This window comes from Salvia hispanica, chromosome 1, assembly GCF_029641045.1.
Source record: "Salvia hispanica isolate PSC_SH4W2 chromosome 1, Shi_PSC_v1, whole genome shotgun sequence".
NCBI classification, from domain to species: Eukaryota; Viridiplantae; Streptophyta; class Magnoliopsida; order Lamiales; family Lamiaceae; genus Salvia; species Salvia hispanica.
The window spans coordinates 4,913,909-4,927,326 of record NC_142692.1 but is presented as its reverse complement, the minus strand read 5'-3'; the positions used below and the strand labels follow the sequence as shown (position 1 = coordinate 4,927,326).

The window sequence follows — 13,418 nt, the reverse complement described above, 5'->3', positions numbered from 1 at the left end:
TTTTCCCAAATCTCCAAAGGGAAAAAGAGTTAAAAAGAGAGAGAGGGTTAAGTTAACCATGGTTAGTGAAAAGGCGACTCAAAAATCAAAGAGGTCTCCAAAGCCAAATCCCATCATTATGATTGAGGCAGTAGCGACCTCTGACACAAGTCATCATTGAACATCTGCATTGTATCTACTATATCATCATCATCACACATATTATACTTATATATATAAGTATTGTGTATGTATTCACACAGAACACACACACAAGTAGGTCCACAGCTATATTATCTTTTCTTACAATAGGCCTGATAAAAAAGCTGTAACTCCTCTGCCAAAGATAAAGACCACCCCATTTCTCCTCATTCTGTCCCCCCCTTCTTGTTTTCTCTCATCCCTCCTTTTCTCCCTTTGTCTCTCTGTATATATAACTCCAACCCACGTCAACTAAAGCTTGTCAAGACACTCTTCATTTTCAGTTAGTGAGATAAACAAACACTAGTGTGTGAGAGAGAAAGAGAGAGAAAGATATGTCAAGCTCTAGAGATGATGGGTTAGGTTTGAGCTTGAGCCTGAGATGCCCGGAGAATCATCACAGTCATGATTCTCCTCCTCCTCCGCCGCCCCCCGCCGCCGCCCCTTTTCCGTTGAATCTGTTTAGGTCTCCTCTACCCTTTATGCAGCCGCACAAACCCTCACCACCAGATGCTTTTCACCATTCCACCGGTAAAGATTTGATTTTTTTCCAATTGTGTACCAAGATCCATGCATGCTTTGCTAAATTACACACTTTTATCCAATAAAGGTGGAATCTTTTGTCATCTTGATGGTTGAATTTTGAAATTGCAGATGGGAATACGGAGGCGAGGTCCATATTCCGAGGAATCGATGTGAACCGAGCAATTACAGTGATCGACTGCGACGAGGAGGTGATGGTCTCCTCCCCCAACAGCACGGTGTCGAGCCTCAGCGGGAAGAGGAGCGAGAGAGAGGAGAACGACGGCGAGAGAGCCACCAGCTCCCTCGAGATCGACGACGACGGCGGCGATGCCGCCGGCCGGAAAAAGCTCCGCCTCTCGAAGGAGCAGGCCGCCGTCCTCGAAGAGACCTTCATGGAACACAACACTCTCAATCCAGTAAGTCCAAATCGCATTTCAAAATTCAATCTTTTGGTGATTTCAACTCATTTTCTGTTAATTTGTGCAGAAGCAGAAAACGGCCTTGGCGAAGCAGCTGAATCTGAGGCCGAGGCAGGTGGAGGTGTGGTTCCAGAACAGAAGGGCGAGGACGAAGCTCAAGCAAACGGAGGTGGACTGTGAGTATCTGCGGCGGTGCTGCGAGAATCTGACGGAGGAGAACAGGCGGCTGCAGAAGGAGGTGAGTGAGCTGAGGGCGTTGAAGCTCTCCCCTCAATTCTACATGAACATGAGCCCTCCCACCACCCTCACCATGTGCCCCCAGTGCGAGCGCGTCGCCGTCTCCTCCTCCTCCGCCGCCCACCACCACCACCAGAGGCCGCCGCCGAGATAAATTTGTCAAGAAAATAGGATTATGAATGATGTTAGAAATTTGACATATGGAGTTAGAAAAAGTTGACTAGTGTATGCACCAACTCAACATGAATCATTGGCTCAATTTTTGTCTAATGATGAAATGTGCTTTTGGGATATATCCAATTTTTAGTTTCTTCTTTTAATTTTGAAGAGAACACCACAACTATGTCAATGAATAAGCAAAAGTGTTCTTCAATGTGTTTCTCTCTCTGAGTAGGGTAAATTGGAGTAGTAATAGTAATAGGACAGATTTTGGTAGCTTTCTTTTACTGCATTTATTATTCTCATCTCTGTTGTCTCTGTTTGTTGTGTTCTTATTTCTTACCATTGACAAATTCTGTTCACAAATAATTTCAAGTGTACCATTTAGAGAAAAATAATAGAGAAGATAAAATAGCTCATCACAACAGCATAATCATTTTACTGGGTTACTCATTCTGGTATAGGACTATTTTCTTCACCAGATTCAGTACAAGTTGTCATCCCCAGTTAATTTGTCAACTACTACTGCCAAATGTTGTATGATGAGTTATTTATGATGCTCAAAAACAACAAAGAAGCAGAATAGGACAGTGAATTCTTGTGATATGAACATAAACACAAATCTTTTCTTGGTATTTATGTCAGAGCTACTAATTCAGTTTATTCCAGCACACGCAGACGGAGGATTTGGTTTACAAAGATGGATTGTTGCCTGTGCTTCTTTATCGTTTAGTTACACTACAAAGATTCACCTCTCAGTAACATTTTCTAAGCAAACCAAACACATCTTTGCATTAACATCAAAATGTCATTTCCAGTACCCCAACCAAACACCCTCTAAGAAGGTAGATTTCTTCACTTAATATTCTTGATGAAATGCTTCATTGGTTCCAATTTTGGATTCACTAACTAAAATGATTATATGCTAACCGAATAGTATAAGAATAAAAATGGTTATTTTGGCATAGTAGAATAAATAATTTCGCAAATAAGGTTTTCATCAAACAATAAATAAATTTTAAAAAATACTTACTTTGTCCCAAAATAACTTATGGCTATTGGAATTTCCAACCTAAATGTAATAATTTCTCTTTTTGTCAAAAGTTAATTCTTAATACTATATTTGCAATTTAATTATCTTTCGTGCTTTTGTGTTTTTTTTCTCTTAAGTTGTTACTCAATCTCTCAACTTGATTCACCAAATATTTTTTCTAAACTAGTGCCAAAAACAAATGCATGGTCTAAGTCAGGACATATGGAGTCATAATTTGAAAAATGAAAATACTCTCATATTTTACTATTGAGTTGTAAACTTTTTTAAGTTGTCAATCACTTTCTTTTATGGTACATTTAATCTTTCTTATTTATTCCTTTTTTCACTTTACTTTTATTATTATTATTATTATTACTATTATTATTATTATTATTATTATTATTATTACTACATTAATTTTTTTTCATTTATTACTCTAGTCTCACTCCACTTTACTAATTACACTTCTTTTAAAATTTTCATGAAAAAATGCCTTAACTACGTAGAGACGGATGGAATATTAATTTGCTGTACTTTATTTTCACTCCATTTAACTAACTACGAAATGTAGAATTTCTATGTTTTATTTTAGAAGAAGTCGGCCCATTTTTGTTGGATTTTTTTCTGTTCCATCTTCGATTGTTAGGGTCGATTTTGGTTCAAGGCTGCGACGATTTCCAGTTGAATTGGGGTTCTTTCCAGTTGAATTTTTGGGTTCTAGGAATTGCCGGAAATTTCAGTGATTTAGCTGCACACAGCGCAAACGTTCATTTATCAAATCATTATTATTTCATTGCTTTTTGATTAATGAAATTAATGGGATTTTCATGATTAACAAATTAATTTAAGTTGAGGAGCGCGGTGGAGGAGATCGTGGCGTCGATAAAAATGTTGGGCGAAGGATTGTGAGGATAGAGATGGCGAGAGATGGAGGCAGCGCGGACGAAGATGGAGATGGAGTAGAACGAAATGATACTGGAATCCCAGAAGCAAATTGTTCGATGCATTTTTTAAGGGATTGTTTCAGCTCAAGAACAGCAAGAAGAAGGTGAAAAGTGAAAACAGACCCATTCACCTCTTACTGTATTTTTTTTTTATTCCAGCTAATTTGAAATGCTTATAATATATGGAGTTTGATGCGTAATTTAGTTTTTAAATAAATTAAATATTCTAATTAAACTCCTAATCCAGTCAAAATAGCTTTAAAATGCAGTGATCGTCAATTTTGAACGGTGCCGTCCAAAAAGGACTAAATTCGGCCCGTTTTCAATTGTGGAGAACCAAATAATTCAAAAGATAATGTTTTGGACTAAAATCATAAAATCGTCATATGTTAAGGACCACTTTTGGCCTTTAGTCTATTTTACTATTGAGTTGTAAACCTTTTTAGTTGTCAATCACTTTCTTTTATGGTACATTTAATCTTTCTTATTTATTCTTTTTTTCACTTTACTTTATCAGGGTTTGTCTCACTTCCTCCATTCTATTCTAGATCTTTCTCCCTCTCAATCTTTGAGATTCTCTCTTCGTTCTCTCTTTACATCTCAGGCAATTTTCGCCGGTTAACTCCTCAGATCTTCTGCGTTCTCCGATTAATCCTCATTTTAGTAGGATCTATCGGTGTGGATCTTGAGTTAGGCCATCCACAGTGGGACGGACGATGCGACGGACGATGCATCGTCCGCCACTGTGGCATCGCGGACGATGGGTTAACCATCGTTCCTGCCCGATCGATCATCCGCGGAAGAAGCGTGGAAGATGTTCATCGTCCGTCGCATCGTCCGCCACTGTGGCATCGCGGGCGATGCGACGCGTTTTTGTTTTTAAATTAAATTTTATTTAATTTTCAAAACCTATATATACCTCTCACTTTTTCACTCCTTTCACTCTCAAATTCACACTACATATTCTACACTTCAAACAATATGAATCCCGGAGATTACCCAAGTCCGAATAGTCCGATGTTCGGTGGTGCACGATGGCCGGGTACAGAACCCGACGAATACCGGCCATTCGACACCAACGCCCAGTACGTTCCCGCGTTCAGCACGGACTCGTACGGGCTGTCAGACATGGAGCCTTCTCCGAACTGAACACACTTTTCAGTCTTACTGACATGGAGACTGAAAAGTGTGTCCAGTGGATGATCGATGGCCTCATCCACAGGTTGGGACTACTCTAGACAAGCCCGGGTTTTTTTATACGTAGTTCACTTTTTTTTTTTTTTTAATTTCTTAGTTTGTTACTTTTTTTTTTTAATTTCTTATTTTGTAACTTTTTTTTTAAAAAAGTAAATGTAGGATTTGCCTTAATTGTGCTGTTTTTATTTATTTATTTTTCTTGATATATTTGCATAAATTATATAAATACGAAATAGAAGTAAAATGCTTAGGGCAGGGTTTAGGGCGGCTATAGTCTGCCCCATTGCAGGTGGAAGGGGCGGAGGATAAATTGCTGACGTGGCGGTGCATAGGGCGGGGCTTAGGGCGTCGCTTAGTCCGTCCCACTGTGGATGCCCTTAGGACACCTTCTCGGTTTCCTTTAGAGTGTGTTGTTGGATCTGACCTAGGGTTAGAATCTAACGGTGGTTGTTGTTAGAGGAGTGAGAACTTGTGAGATTTGTAAGATTCAGCTGATTGTGAACTGAATGGACGGTTTGGTGGCAGTCGGTGTGGCTAGGGTTTTCTGACCTAGTGTTCAACGGTTTCCCATCTTGTGACTTGTGGTTGAAGCGTGTGGGGAGGTTATTGGTCTGGTGTAGTCACTGTTGTGACCTGAGTAATATCTCTACCTGTTCTTCCTTGGTTACTGATTGTCTTTTGTTCTTATTTAGATCTGAGAGGATCTTGTGATGTTATACTAATCTGTCTACTTTGTGTGCAGGTTCCTACTTGGAGAGAGCTTGGATTCTAGATCGGTTAAGGATCTAGAATAAGCTAGGGTTCCAGTTAGGGTTTACAACCTGTAATAGATAGTTAGTTAGATTTCTAGATTACTTGTAATCTAGAATCGATCTTTGTACTTGCTTATTCCCTACTGAGATTAGCCATCTCAGTCCCGCTAACTACTGAATCCCAAGTGATCTGATCCTTACCCGAATATTTTTATTACATAAATTACGTAGATATTCAATAAATTAATAAATAAAAGTAGGGTTTTTGGCTTTTTAAACCAAAACCTTTCTCTGAATTCCGGTTTTCCCCATGAACTATGAGATTTGTTTTTAAAACCACAAACTTTCATTTCGTTAGGATTTTCCCAACCCGACCCGAATAGCACATTTTTTACCCGAATAGCATAATTCAAAATGTTAAAGTTGTGTTTTGTTTATTCAAAAGTTGTCATTTGTTATGTAATAATTGTGACTGTATGTATTATTGTGCCAAATAGGATCCAAGTAATCAATTTAGTGACAAATAGGATTAAAATTGACATGTAGACAACCCGGGTTTCGTCGTTGACCCGTCGGAGAAAAATTCTAACAAAATGAAAGTTCGTGATTTTAAAAACAAATCTCATAGTTCATGGAAAAACCGGAATTCAGTAGAAAGGTTTTGGTTTAAAAAACCAAAAACCCATAATTATAGCCCAAAATATATTCTACTAGTGATTTTGATATGATAGAACTCTACCCAACTAAGGGCAAAACTCCCTAGAATCAAATGATTGAAGAGGGGCAATTCCGCCAATGAAAACAAAACGGTCATAATTATTGTCTCACCTTTTTTCAAAAAATTGGTAACCCACTCACTCCACCTTCCCTTCCCTCTCCTCTCTTCTGCTTTTCCCTTTACCTTTGCTAGTAAGTCTCCTTTACTTCGTCTTCACCCAATCCGCATTTCACCAATGGCAGCAGCAGCAGCAGCACCGCCACCGCCCAATTTCCCTCCCTTCACACCTCCACCAAGTAAGTCCGATTCAAACGCCCTCTTCAAATCCCTCATTATCGTCTTTCTCCTTCTCGCCATTCCGCTATTTCCTTCCCAAGCCCCCGCCTTCATCCCTCCAACCGTCTTCGCCGGTTTCTGGGAGATCATCCACCTCCTTTTCATCGGAATCGCCGTCTCCTACGGCCTCTTCGCCAGGCGAGCTTCTCAATTCGTCCCCGATAAATCTGCAACCGACTCCTATTTATCTGGGATTTCTCACATTACTTCAATTTTCGACCATGGGTATGAAAATGAAAATGATATGTTGCTTGATAATTATGCTAATTGTGGTGATTATCAGTTTTTAGGAAATGATGATTGTGTAGTAGTGCCTAGTGGTGTAAAGATTGGATCTTTATTGCGGGATGGTGAGGATGAGGGGGGTGGGGATCGAGCGTGGCACTCGCGCTATACGAAAGGTGAATCTTTGGTAGTTGTCTCTAATGCTAAGTGTTTTGTTGGTGGAAGCTCTGATTTTAAGCCATTGAATTTGCCCATTAGGAGTTTGAGGTCAAGAGCTATGGATAGTACTGATAGTGATGAGAAAGAATTCAAGAATGGGAATGAGTTTAGTTGTAACAAATATGAGGCTAAGGGAAACGATGATAGTAATGATGATGATGATGCTAGGGCTATTGTTAAGATTAGGGGTGTGGTTCCTGTGAATTTGGACAAGAGGTTTGAGGAGGTTGCTGGGCGATCAACGAGCCCAATTTGGTGCTCGAGATCAGGGAGGGTGGAAGATGAGGAGGATGTTTCCAAGCTACCTGCACATAGTAGGCCTCATTCTGTTGGGGAATTTGAGTTTGAGCATCTCAAGTCTAGGAGGCCACTTCGTGGTTGTAAGTTTTCGAGTACTCCTGAATTGAGAAGCTCGAAAGTTGAAAATTTGGAGAGGGAAAGGGTGTTTGCTGCCGCACATTCGAAAGCAGACTCCATAGATTCTGATCCCTTTAGCAATAGTGCTTCCTCGGACATGGACAGTGTTGGGGATTTGGAAAACAGCCTTGAAAGCTCTAGTGTTGAAGAGGAAGTGAGGAAAGGTAAACAAGCTATTGAGTCTTTGGAAAGTGATGTGAAGTCCTCACCCCTTTCTAAGGTTCCAGCAAGAGCTAAGTCGGTTAGGACAATCAAACCAAAGAGATATGAGCATTGCCCTAATCGAGGTGAAGGCAGGGTTGGGAGGAGGTTCATCAAATCTCAAGCAGTGGATTCTTTGGTTAAAGGAAGAGAGGAACCGGAAATTCTCCCTGACCATCAAAACCAAGAATATGGTCGTATATTCTCTATGCCGAAGCCAAAACCAACTCTTCCTGAGGTCCAGAGTGAAGAGAAACATGATGTTGATGACCTTAGCTCTACTAAGTCTGTAGATGGAGAGATAGGGTTTGACAAGACTTTGGCCAAGGATGAAACTCGACCTAGCATTGACACTGATGGCGAACTTGGGAGTGAAGTTGATAGAAAGGCTGATGAGTTTATAGCCAAGTTCAGAGAGCAAATAAGGCGCCAGAAGGCTTCGACTTCATCTGTGGAAGGTCATAGTGGCTGGTAGCAAGTAGTTTAGGTGATTTGAAGGCTTGTGCTGCTGTCCTTGCAGCTGTAAGTTTGTGTGATTAGTAGCTTGAAGCTGAGATTGTATCAGCCCAGCATTGTATTTTTTAATTCGTTCGCTATGTATAGTATGTATCCGACTGAATTTTTATTTATATGATCAATCATAGCACCATACCACGGAGATATTATGTTTATAATTATGTATCCAAGTGTCCCTATTGCTGGTTTACTAATTGTAGATGATGATTTTTTTGTCTGAGTAATGGCACATAACTGCAAGCATATGCTGATAAATTTCATAGGATGGATTCTGTTCTGCATTTTGTTTACTGTATTCTTGTATGATCATGTAGCCTACGACACCCCTATTGCGTGCTTATGAACAAGTGTTCGATGATCAGAATAGCTCAACTCCACTGACAAAACTTCATCTTTGATCAGTTTCATGCCAAGTTGCCAACCATTTGTTTGAGGGCATTTTCTTTTAATGGTTCGACTTTAGCTGTTGGAGTGATGTTGAGGACGATGTAGACGAAGTTGCAACGGACACGATCTCAGGTTGTTAGCTTTGTTAGAATAGCAGCAGGTAAGTGATTAAAGGTTGAAGCCATGAGAGTCATGGACTTCTTCTACTATTGTTTGTGAATGGTAAACAGATTTGAGAGTTATACTTGTTTCTAATACAGTGATTTTTGTAAGGTATAAAAACCAATAGTAGTAATTTGTCGAAAAAAGTTTACTTATTTATATTCAAACAATATTTTGTGGTTGCGTACAAGAGATGAACTGAATTGATACCTTATAGTATTAATCGAATTTTTTTACTTACATAAATCGAGCCAAGTAATTAATTGTGACATACTATATACTAGATTGATTATACTAGATCAACTTATGGTCGTCTAACATTCCATCTTTTTTAAATTTAATAATGAATCTGATTTTATTTATAAAATCTCGTGATTGTAAATTGTATTATTGTAATATGCCAACACTGACTACTTTTCCATTACATCTATTTTAACTTAAAAAACAAGATAATAAACAAATTATTTTGATAGAATTTTCAAACAAAACTGCCAATATCATGTGACATTCTGTAAAATGAAATTGAGATACTGTCTCATCCCACGTTGCATGACATAATAGTTTTATTTATTTTAATAATAGAATAAATCATTGATCCTTATTTTTCATCTGAAGTAGATAGATGTGCTCTGATTCTACACTATCTCCTTTACAATGTTTCTTGCACATATAATAAAATATGTGAATACTACTACAATGCTATTTTAAAGTTTATTTTGTATTAATAACCTTCAAAATATTCGCAAAGGGTTAAAAGAACACACTAAACAAACCCGAAACGACTAACTCATTTAAAAGACATCAATGGAAAAGTCACAATTGCAATAAATTACTACTGCTGCTCCTCCTCCCTATATTAATGACTAGTAAATAAAATAAGACACTAGAATCATGAATTTTGGACACACCAACCATTTCTCAAAAACAATAAATTCAACACCAAATTTTTTGTGATTAATAGTAATATATGACATTTATAATCATTCAATATGAGATCTTTAAATATTCCTCGAACAAAATAGAGGAAATTAGGATATATATAGTTATTTGAACATTATATACAAAATAAATAAAAAAGAGGCATCGCAATTCCATTTAGAAAAAAAAATAGTGCTAAATTTCAAACATAACATTCCTCTTTCTCCAAATATGACAGCAGATCTTTCGAATTTGAAATAAAAGGAAATTTTATGAGAGAAAAAGATTACGAAATATTTTCCATTGACAAATAAAGAAATAAATATATTTCTCTGTAAAAATTTAATTCTCCGAATAAATCCGAGATTCAGTTATGCGAATATCCGGTTTAATTGCATACATTCAAACCGGATTTATAATGAGCTATTTAATTCACAATTTAATTGTTAAAATTAGAATAAGATTGTGAGATGGAGAAAAACTGAAGTAACCTTTTTTCGCAGAATTTGGTTTAGTTTTGGCGCACGCACTTTGTAAGAAAACTACATCCAACAACCATTACCTCTCCTTGCATACTTCCCCAATTTACTTTTCTTCATCTTCGAGCAATTTCATCTAATTCGATCTTTTTCGGGGTTTAGTTTTCGTGTCTTAGTTGTTTGAACATGCCCATTTTTTACCCCGATTTCCATTCTATTTCTCGGGATTATCAGAGCTGGTGTAGGATTAAGGGAAATAGGAGGTTTTGTTGTTGTTGATGTTCGAGGTCAAGGGCTGGTGTGTTTTTCTTCTTTTTTATAAATAGTGGTTTTGTTGATTTTCGAATTAGGTTTTGGTGTGGGGCTTATTTGGGGTTTTGATCATTTCGTTGGAAGACTGATTTTTTATGTGAATTTCTCGACGGTTCTGTTGCTGTTGTGTTTAATTGGTGCTGTGCAGAGTGTTTCTTTTCTTGATTTGTCTCTTGGTTTGGGGTTGAATTTGGATTGTTGAGTTTGTAAAGTGAGATGTATATTGAGGAATTGAAAGAGGGGGATTCTGAGTGCGGTGAGCAGCAAGTGTGTGGTGATCTTTGTGAAGGGGATTTAATCGTTTGGGACCCGAAAAGGCTCTTGGTCGGGGCGGGTGCACGAGCTCTTTTCTATCCAACATTGTTGTATAATGTTGTCAGGAATAAGATTCAGTCCGAGTTCCGGTGGTGGGATAGGGTTGACGAGGTATAAATTAACTCTTGATTTGAATATTTGTTAATAGTTTTATGGCTGTATTTCTGGTTCCTTGTTTGTATTGTTGTTTTTCCTTGAATTTTTGTTATTTGTTGTAGGTTTGGAAGTATGAATATTAGTATTACTCTGTTGGAAATGTAGTTGTAGTGTGTTGTTCTTTATTCTGTCTGGAAATAAAACCTCACTTTTAATAGCAAAAATAGAGCCTTGTCTACTGATGGCTCTAGAGAATGCACTTGGTTTTGTTTCTCGAGGTTCAGTCCATTTAAAGGATATAACTTCCTTTTAGGGTATCTGAGTAAATTTAGTGGAGTATTTAGGTAGTTTCTTCAAAGAAATCAGGTTAACATGGATATGGACTTATGGAGTAAGCAAGGACAAGGGAAACTTCTCACGATTGAAGATTCTTATCTCTATTATAGATTTTATTGTTTGTGTGTTGGACTGTTGGTTGAGTTATTCCTTTTAGAAGTTATGAGTTTGGAAAATTTTCTGCATATTTTCTGATTCTTTTAGATTATTCTTTTGTGAGTGTTGTTGGAGTCTTGTAGTATAGTAACTTTTAGCGAAAATTATCAACCTACTAAAACAATATTTGTCAGAGAAATGCATGAAAGTAATAGCAGTACAAAAATACATATGCAGAGTTTTATCCATGAGCCAAAGCATTTTAACTTTCTACACCATAGTTATTTTTTTTATTTTCTTAAGTATCTTGCTTGTTTTTCCATTTACGCTCATATTGTTCGTTCTGCCCACCTTTGTGGAAACTTGGTGGCCTAAATTGGGTTTTTCTATTTTCCAGTATGTTTTGCTAGGAGCTGTTCCATTTCCAACTGATGTGCCACGCTTGAAAGCTCTTGGCGTAGGCGGGGTTGTTACTTTAAATGAATCATATGAGACTTTAGTTCCCAGTTCACTGTATCATGTAAGATTGTTTTACTCTCACTTAACCAATAATTTACATTTTTGCTCAAATTTTTTGAACTAGACAAAGTTCAACGGCATCACAAACATAGTATATTTTCACCTCATGTCCAGCTTGGTAAGGATTTAGCTATTAAATCCAGTTTGGCTGACATGCTGCAGAAGAAGCTTTAAAAGACAAGAGAATATCTATAATATGACGCCATTGATTTGAACTTGAATGAAAGTGGGAAGTCTCATCTTGTTAAAGTATCTAGATTTGGAGTATTAGATAAAATGTTATCATGTGATCCAAGTTGGTTATTTCTCATCAGCTGTTGTTTATGTTGAATAATTTGTTTCATCTTCTCTTTGAAGGATCACGGCATTGACCACTTGCTGATTCCCACAAGAGATTACCTTTTTGCTCCCTCGCAAAGGGATATATGCCAAGCTGTAGAATTTATCCATGGTAAGTTGTGTGAGTCACATAACACATTTTTCATACCCAAAATTTATGTGCCTACTATCAACTAGATTGTGTGCCACACTCTCACATATACACGTGTGTCCGTTTCAGGCAATGCACTTTGTGGAAAAACTACATATGTTCATTGTAAGGCTGGCCGAGGACGCAGCACTACAATCGTTCTCTGTTACCTTGTATGTTACCTAATCCAAGAATTTTCAGATGATTACAGAATCCAGTTTTGTTTTGTGTTCTTTCTAAATCTAACCATCAATAACAGGTTAAACACAAGGAAATGACACCAGGAGCTGCATTTGAGTATGTGAGATCCATCCGGCCACGGGTCTTGTTGGCCTCCTCCCAGCGGCAGGTATGATTAATTGTACGATGCGGAACAAGTGTTCCGTTACATTAAATACTTACATCAATCAAATCAGAAGTGATGTAGCATTTTATCTTTTCCTTGGCAAAACACAGTGTGTTGAAGATTATTACAATGCGTTGAAAAGATCCGGGGCCGAGAGTCGTGTGGTTAATGCTCCAATAACAACTTTGAGCTTACCCGAGACTGAGGGAGCCGATGCTGAAGAGTTTGACGACAACTCATTGGTGTTGATCACTGAATCAGACCTTGATGGATACGAAGAAAACCACGAATCTGGGGAAGCGGGCGAGAAGATGATGAGTGAAATAAACCTTGCTTGCAAGGTGCAGTTTGTGAGCCAAGCAGCTATATCGAGGCTGTCGTACCTGTGGGTTCGTTACCAGACGGGGTCGAGGAGGAGTATGGGGGTGGACATACATGTTTATTGATGGAGGGTGAGAGGTTAGGGAATAAAGATGGGGTTGGTTTTTTGGTGATGGTGGTGAGAGGGATGTATGTATGAGTACAGTTGCCGAAGAAGAGTTACCGGATTTGGTAAGTGTACAGTCACAGAGGTTGTGGTGTTTTTATTTTGTCATGTAACTTGGGAGTTGAGCAAGTACAAAAATATTTATATATATGTATAAGCCTTTGGGTTTTCAAAGCAGTATTTATGCTAATTGTGTTTGGACAACAAACAACGACCAAATTCACTTGCTTAACGTAATTTGAGGTTGTAACGTGGAAGGAAATATTAAGTTTGTGAACAAGTAACATATCAATACGATGTACTAATATGGAGGAGTATATCAAACGAACCCAAGATAATATTTTGATTACAATGAATGAGGCTCATGCTATGACATATTAACATCCCAATGAAACACTAATTATAAAAAGGGAAAATT

The 13,418-nt window shown here is 37.9% G+C and overlaps 3 protein-coding genes across 3 annotated transcripts; all 3 read left to right on the top strand.

Annotated features, from left to right (window-relative positions):
* Positions 1–286: 286 nt before the first annotated feature.
* LOC125218700 (homeobox-leucine zipper protein HAT3-like) lies at positions 287–1,681 on the top strand. Its single transcript, XM_048120438.2, has 3 exons — positions 287–711; positions 835–1,121; positions 1,192–1,681. Exons 1-3 carry the CDS (start codon positions 516–518, stop codon positions 1,513–1,515), a joined length of 807 nt encoding a protein of 268 aa, XP_047976395.1. The 5' UTR covers positions 287–515; the 3' UTR covers positions 1,516–1,681.
* A 4,601-nt stretch (positions 1,682–6,282) lies between these two features.
* On the top strand, positions 6,283–8,220 carry LOC125219656 (uncharacterized). The gene has a single exon (XM_048121693.2). The coding sequence runs from the start codon at positions 6,400–6,402 to the stop codon at positions 8,035–8,037; it is 1,638 nt and encodes a 545-aa protein (XP_047977650.2). The 5' UTR covers positions 6,283–6,399; the 3' UTR covers positions 8,038–8,220.
* Positions 8,221–10,008: 1,788 nt separating this feature from the next.
* Positions 10,009–13,177, top strand: LOC125220199 (phosphatidylglycerophosphate phosphatase PTPMT2-like). Its single transcript, XM_048122361.2, has 6 exons — positions 10,009–10,762; positions 11,577–11,699; positions 12,056–12,149; positions 12,258–12,340; positions 12,427–12,516; positions 12,624–13,177. The coding sequence occupies exons 1-6, from the start codon at positions 10,553–10,555 to the stop codon at positions 12,957–12,959; spliced, it is 936 nt and encodes a 311-aa protein (XP_047978318.2). The 5' UTR covers positions 10,009–10,552; the 3' UTR covers positions 12,960–13,177.
* The last annotated feature ends 241 nt before the right edge of the window (positions 13,178–13,418 follow it).

Excerpts from the sequence above, each read along its gene's own strand:
- LOC125218700 (XM_048120438.2), top strand. The coding sequence starts at position 516 with ATGTCAAGCTCTAGAGATGATGGGTTAGGTTTGAGCTTGAGCCTGAGA. Across the intron at positions 712-834 it reads TGCTTTTCACCATTCCACCG|ATGGGAATACGGAGGCGAGG; the intron begins GTAAAGATTTGA and ends TTGAAATTGCAG. Across the intron at positions 1,122-1,191 it reads AACACAACACTCTCAATCCA|AAGCAGAAAACGGCCTTGGC; the intron begins GTAAGTCCAAAT and ends TAATTTGTGCAG.
- LOC125220199 (XM_048122361.2), top strand. The coding sequence starts at position 10,553 with ATGTATATTGAGGAATTGAAAGAGGGGGATTCTGAGTGCGGTGAGCAG. Across the intron at positions 11,700-12,055 it reads TTCCCAGTTCACTGTATCAT|GATCACGGCATTGACCACTT; the intron begins GTAAGATTGTTT and ends TTCTCTTTGAAG. Across the intron at positions 12,517-12,623 it reads TGGCCTCCTCCCAGCGGCAG|TGTGTTGAAGATTATTACAA; the intron begins GTATGATTAATT and ends GGCAAAACACAG.
- LOC125219656 (XM_048121693.2), top strand. The coding sequence starts at position 6,400 with ATGGCAGCAGCAGCAGCAGCACCGCCACCGCCCAATTTCCCTCCCTTC.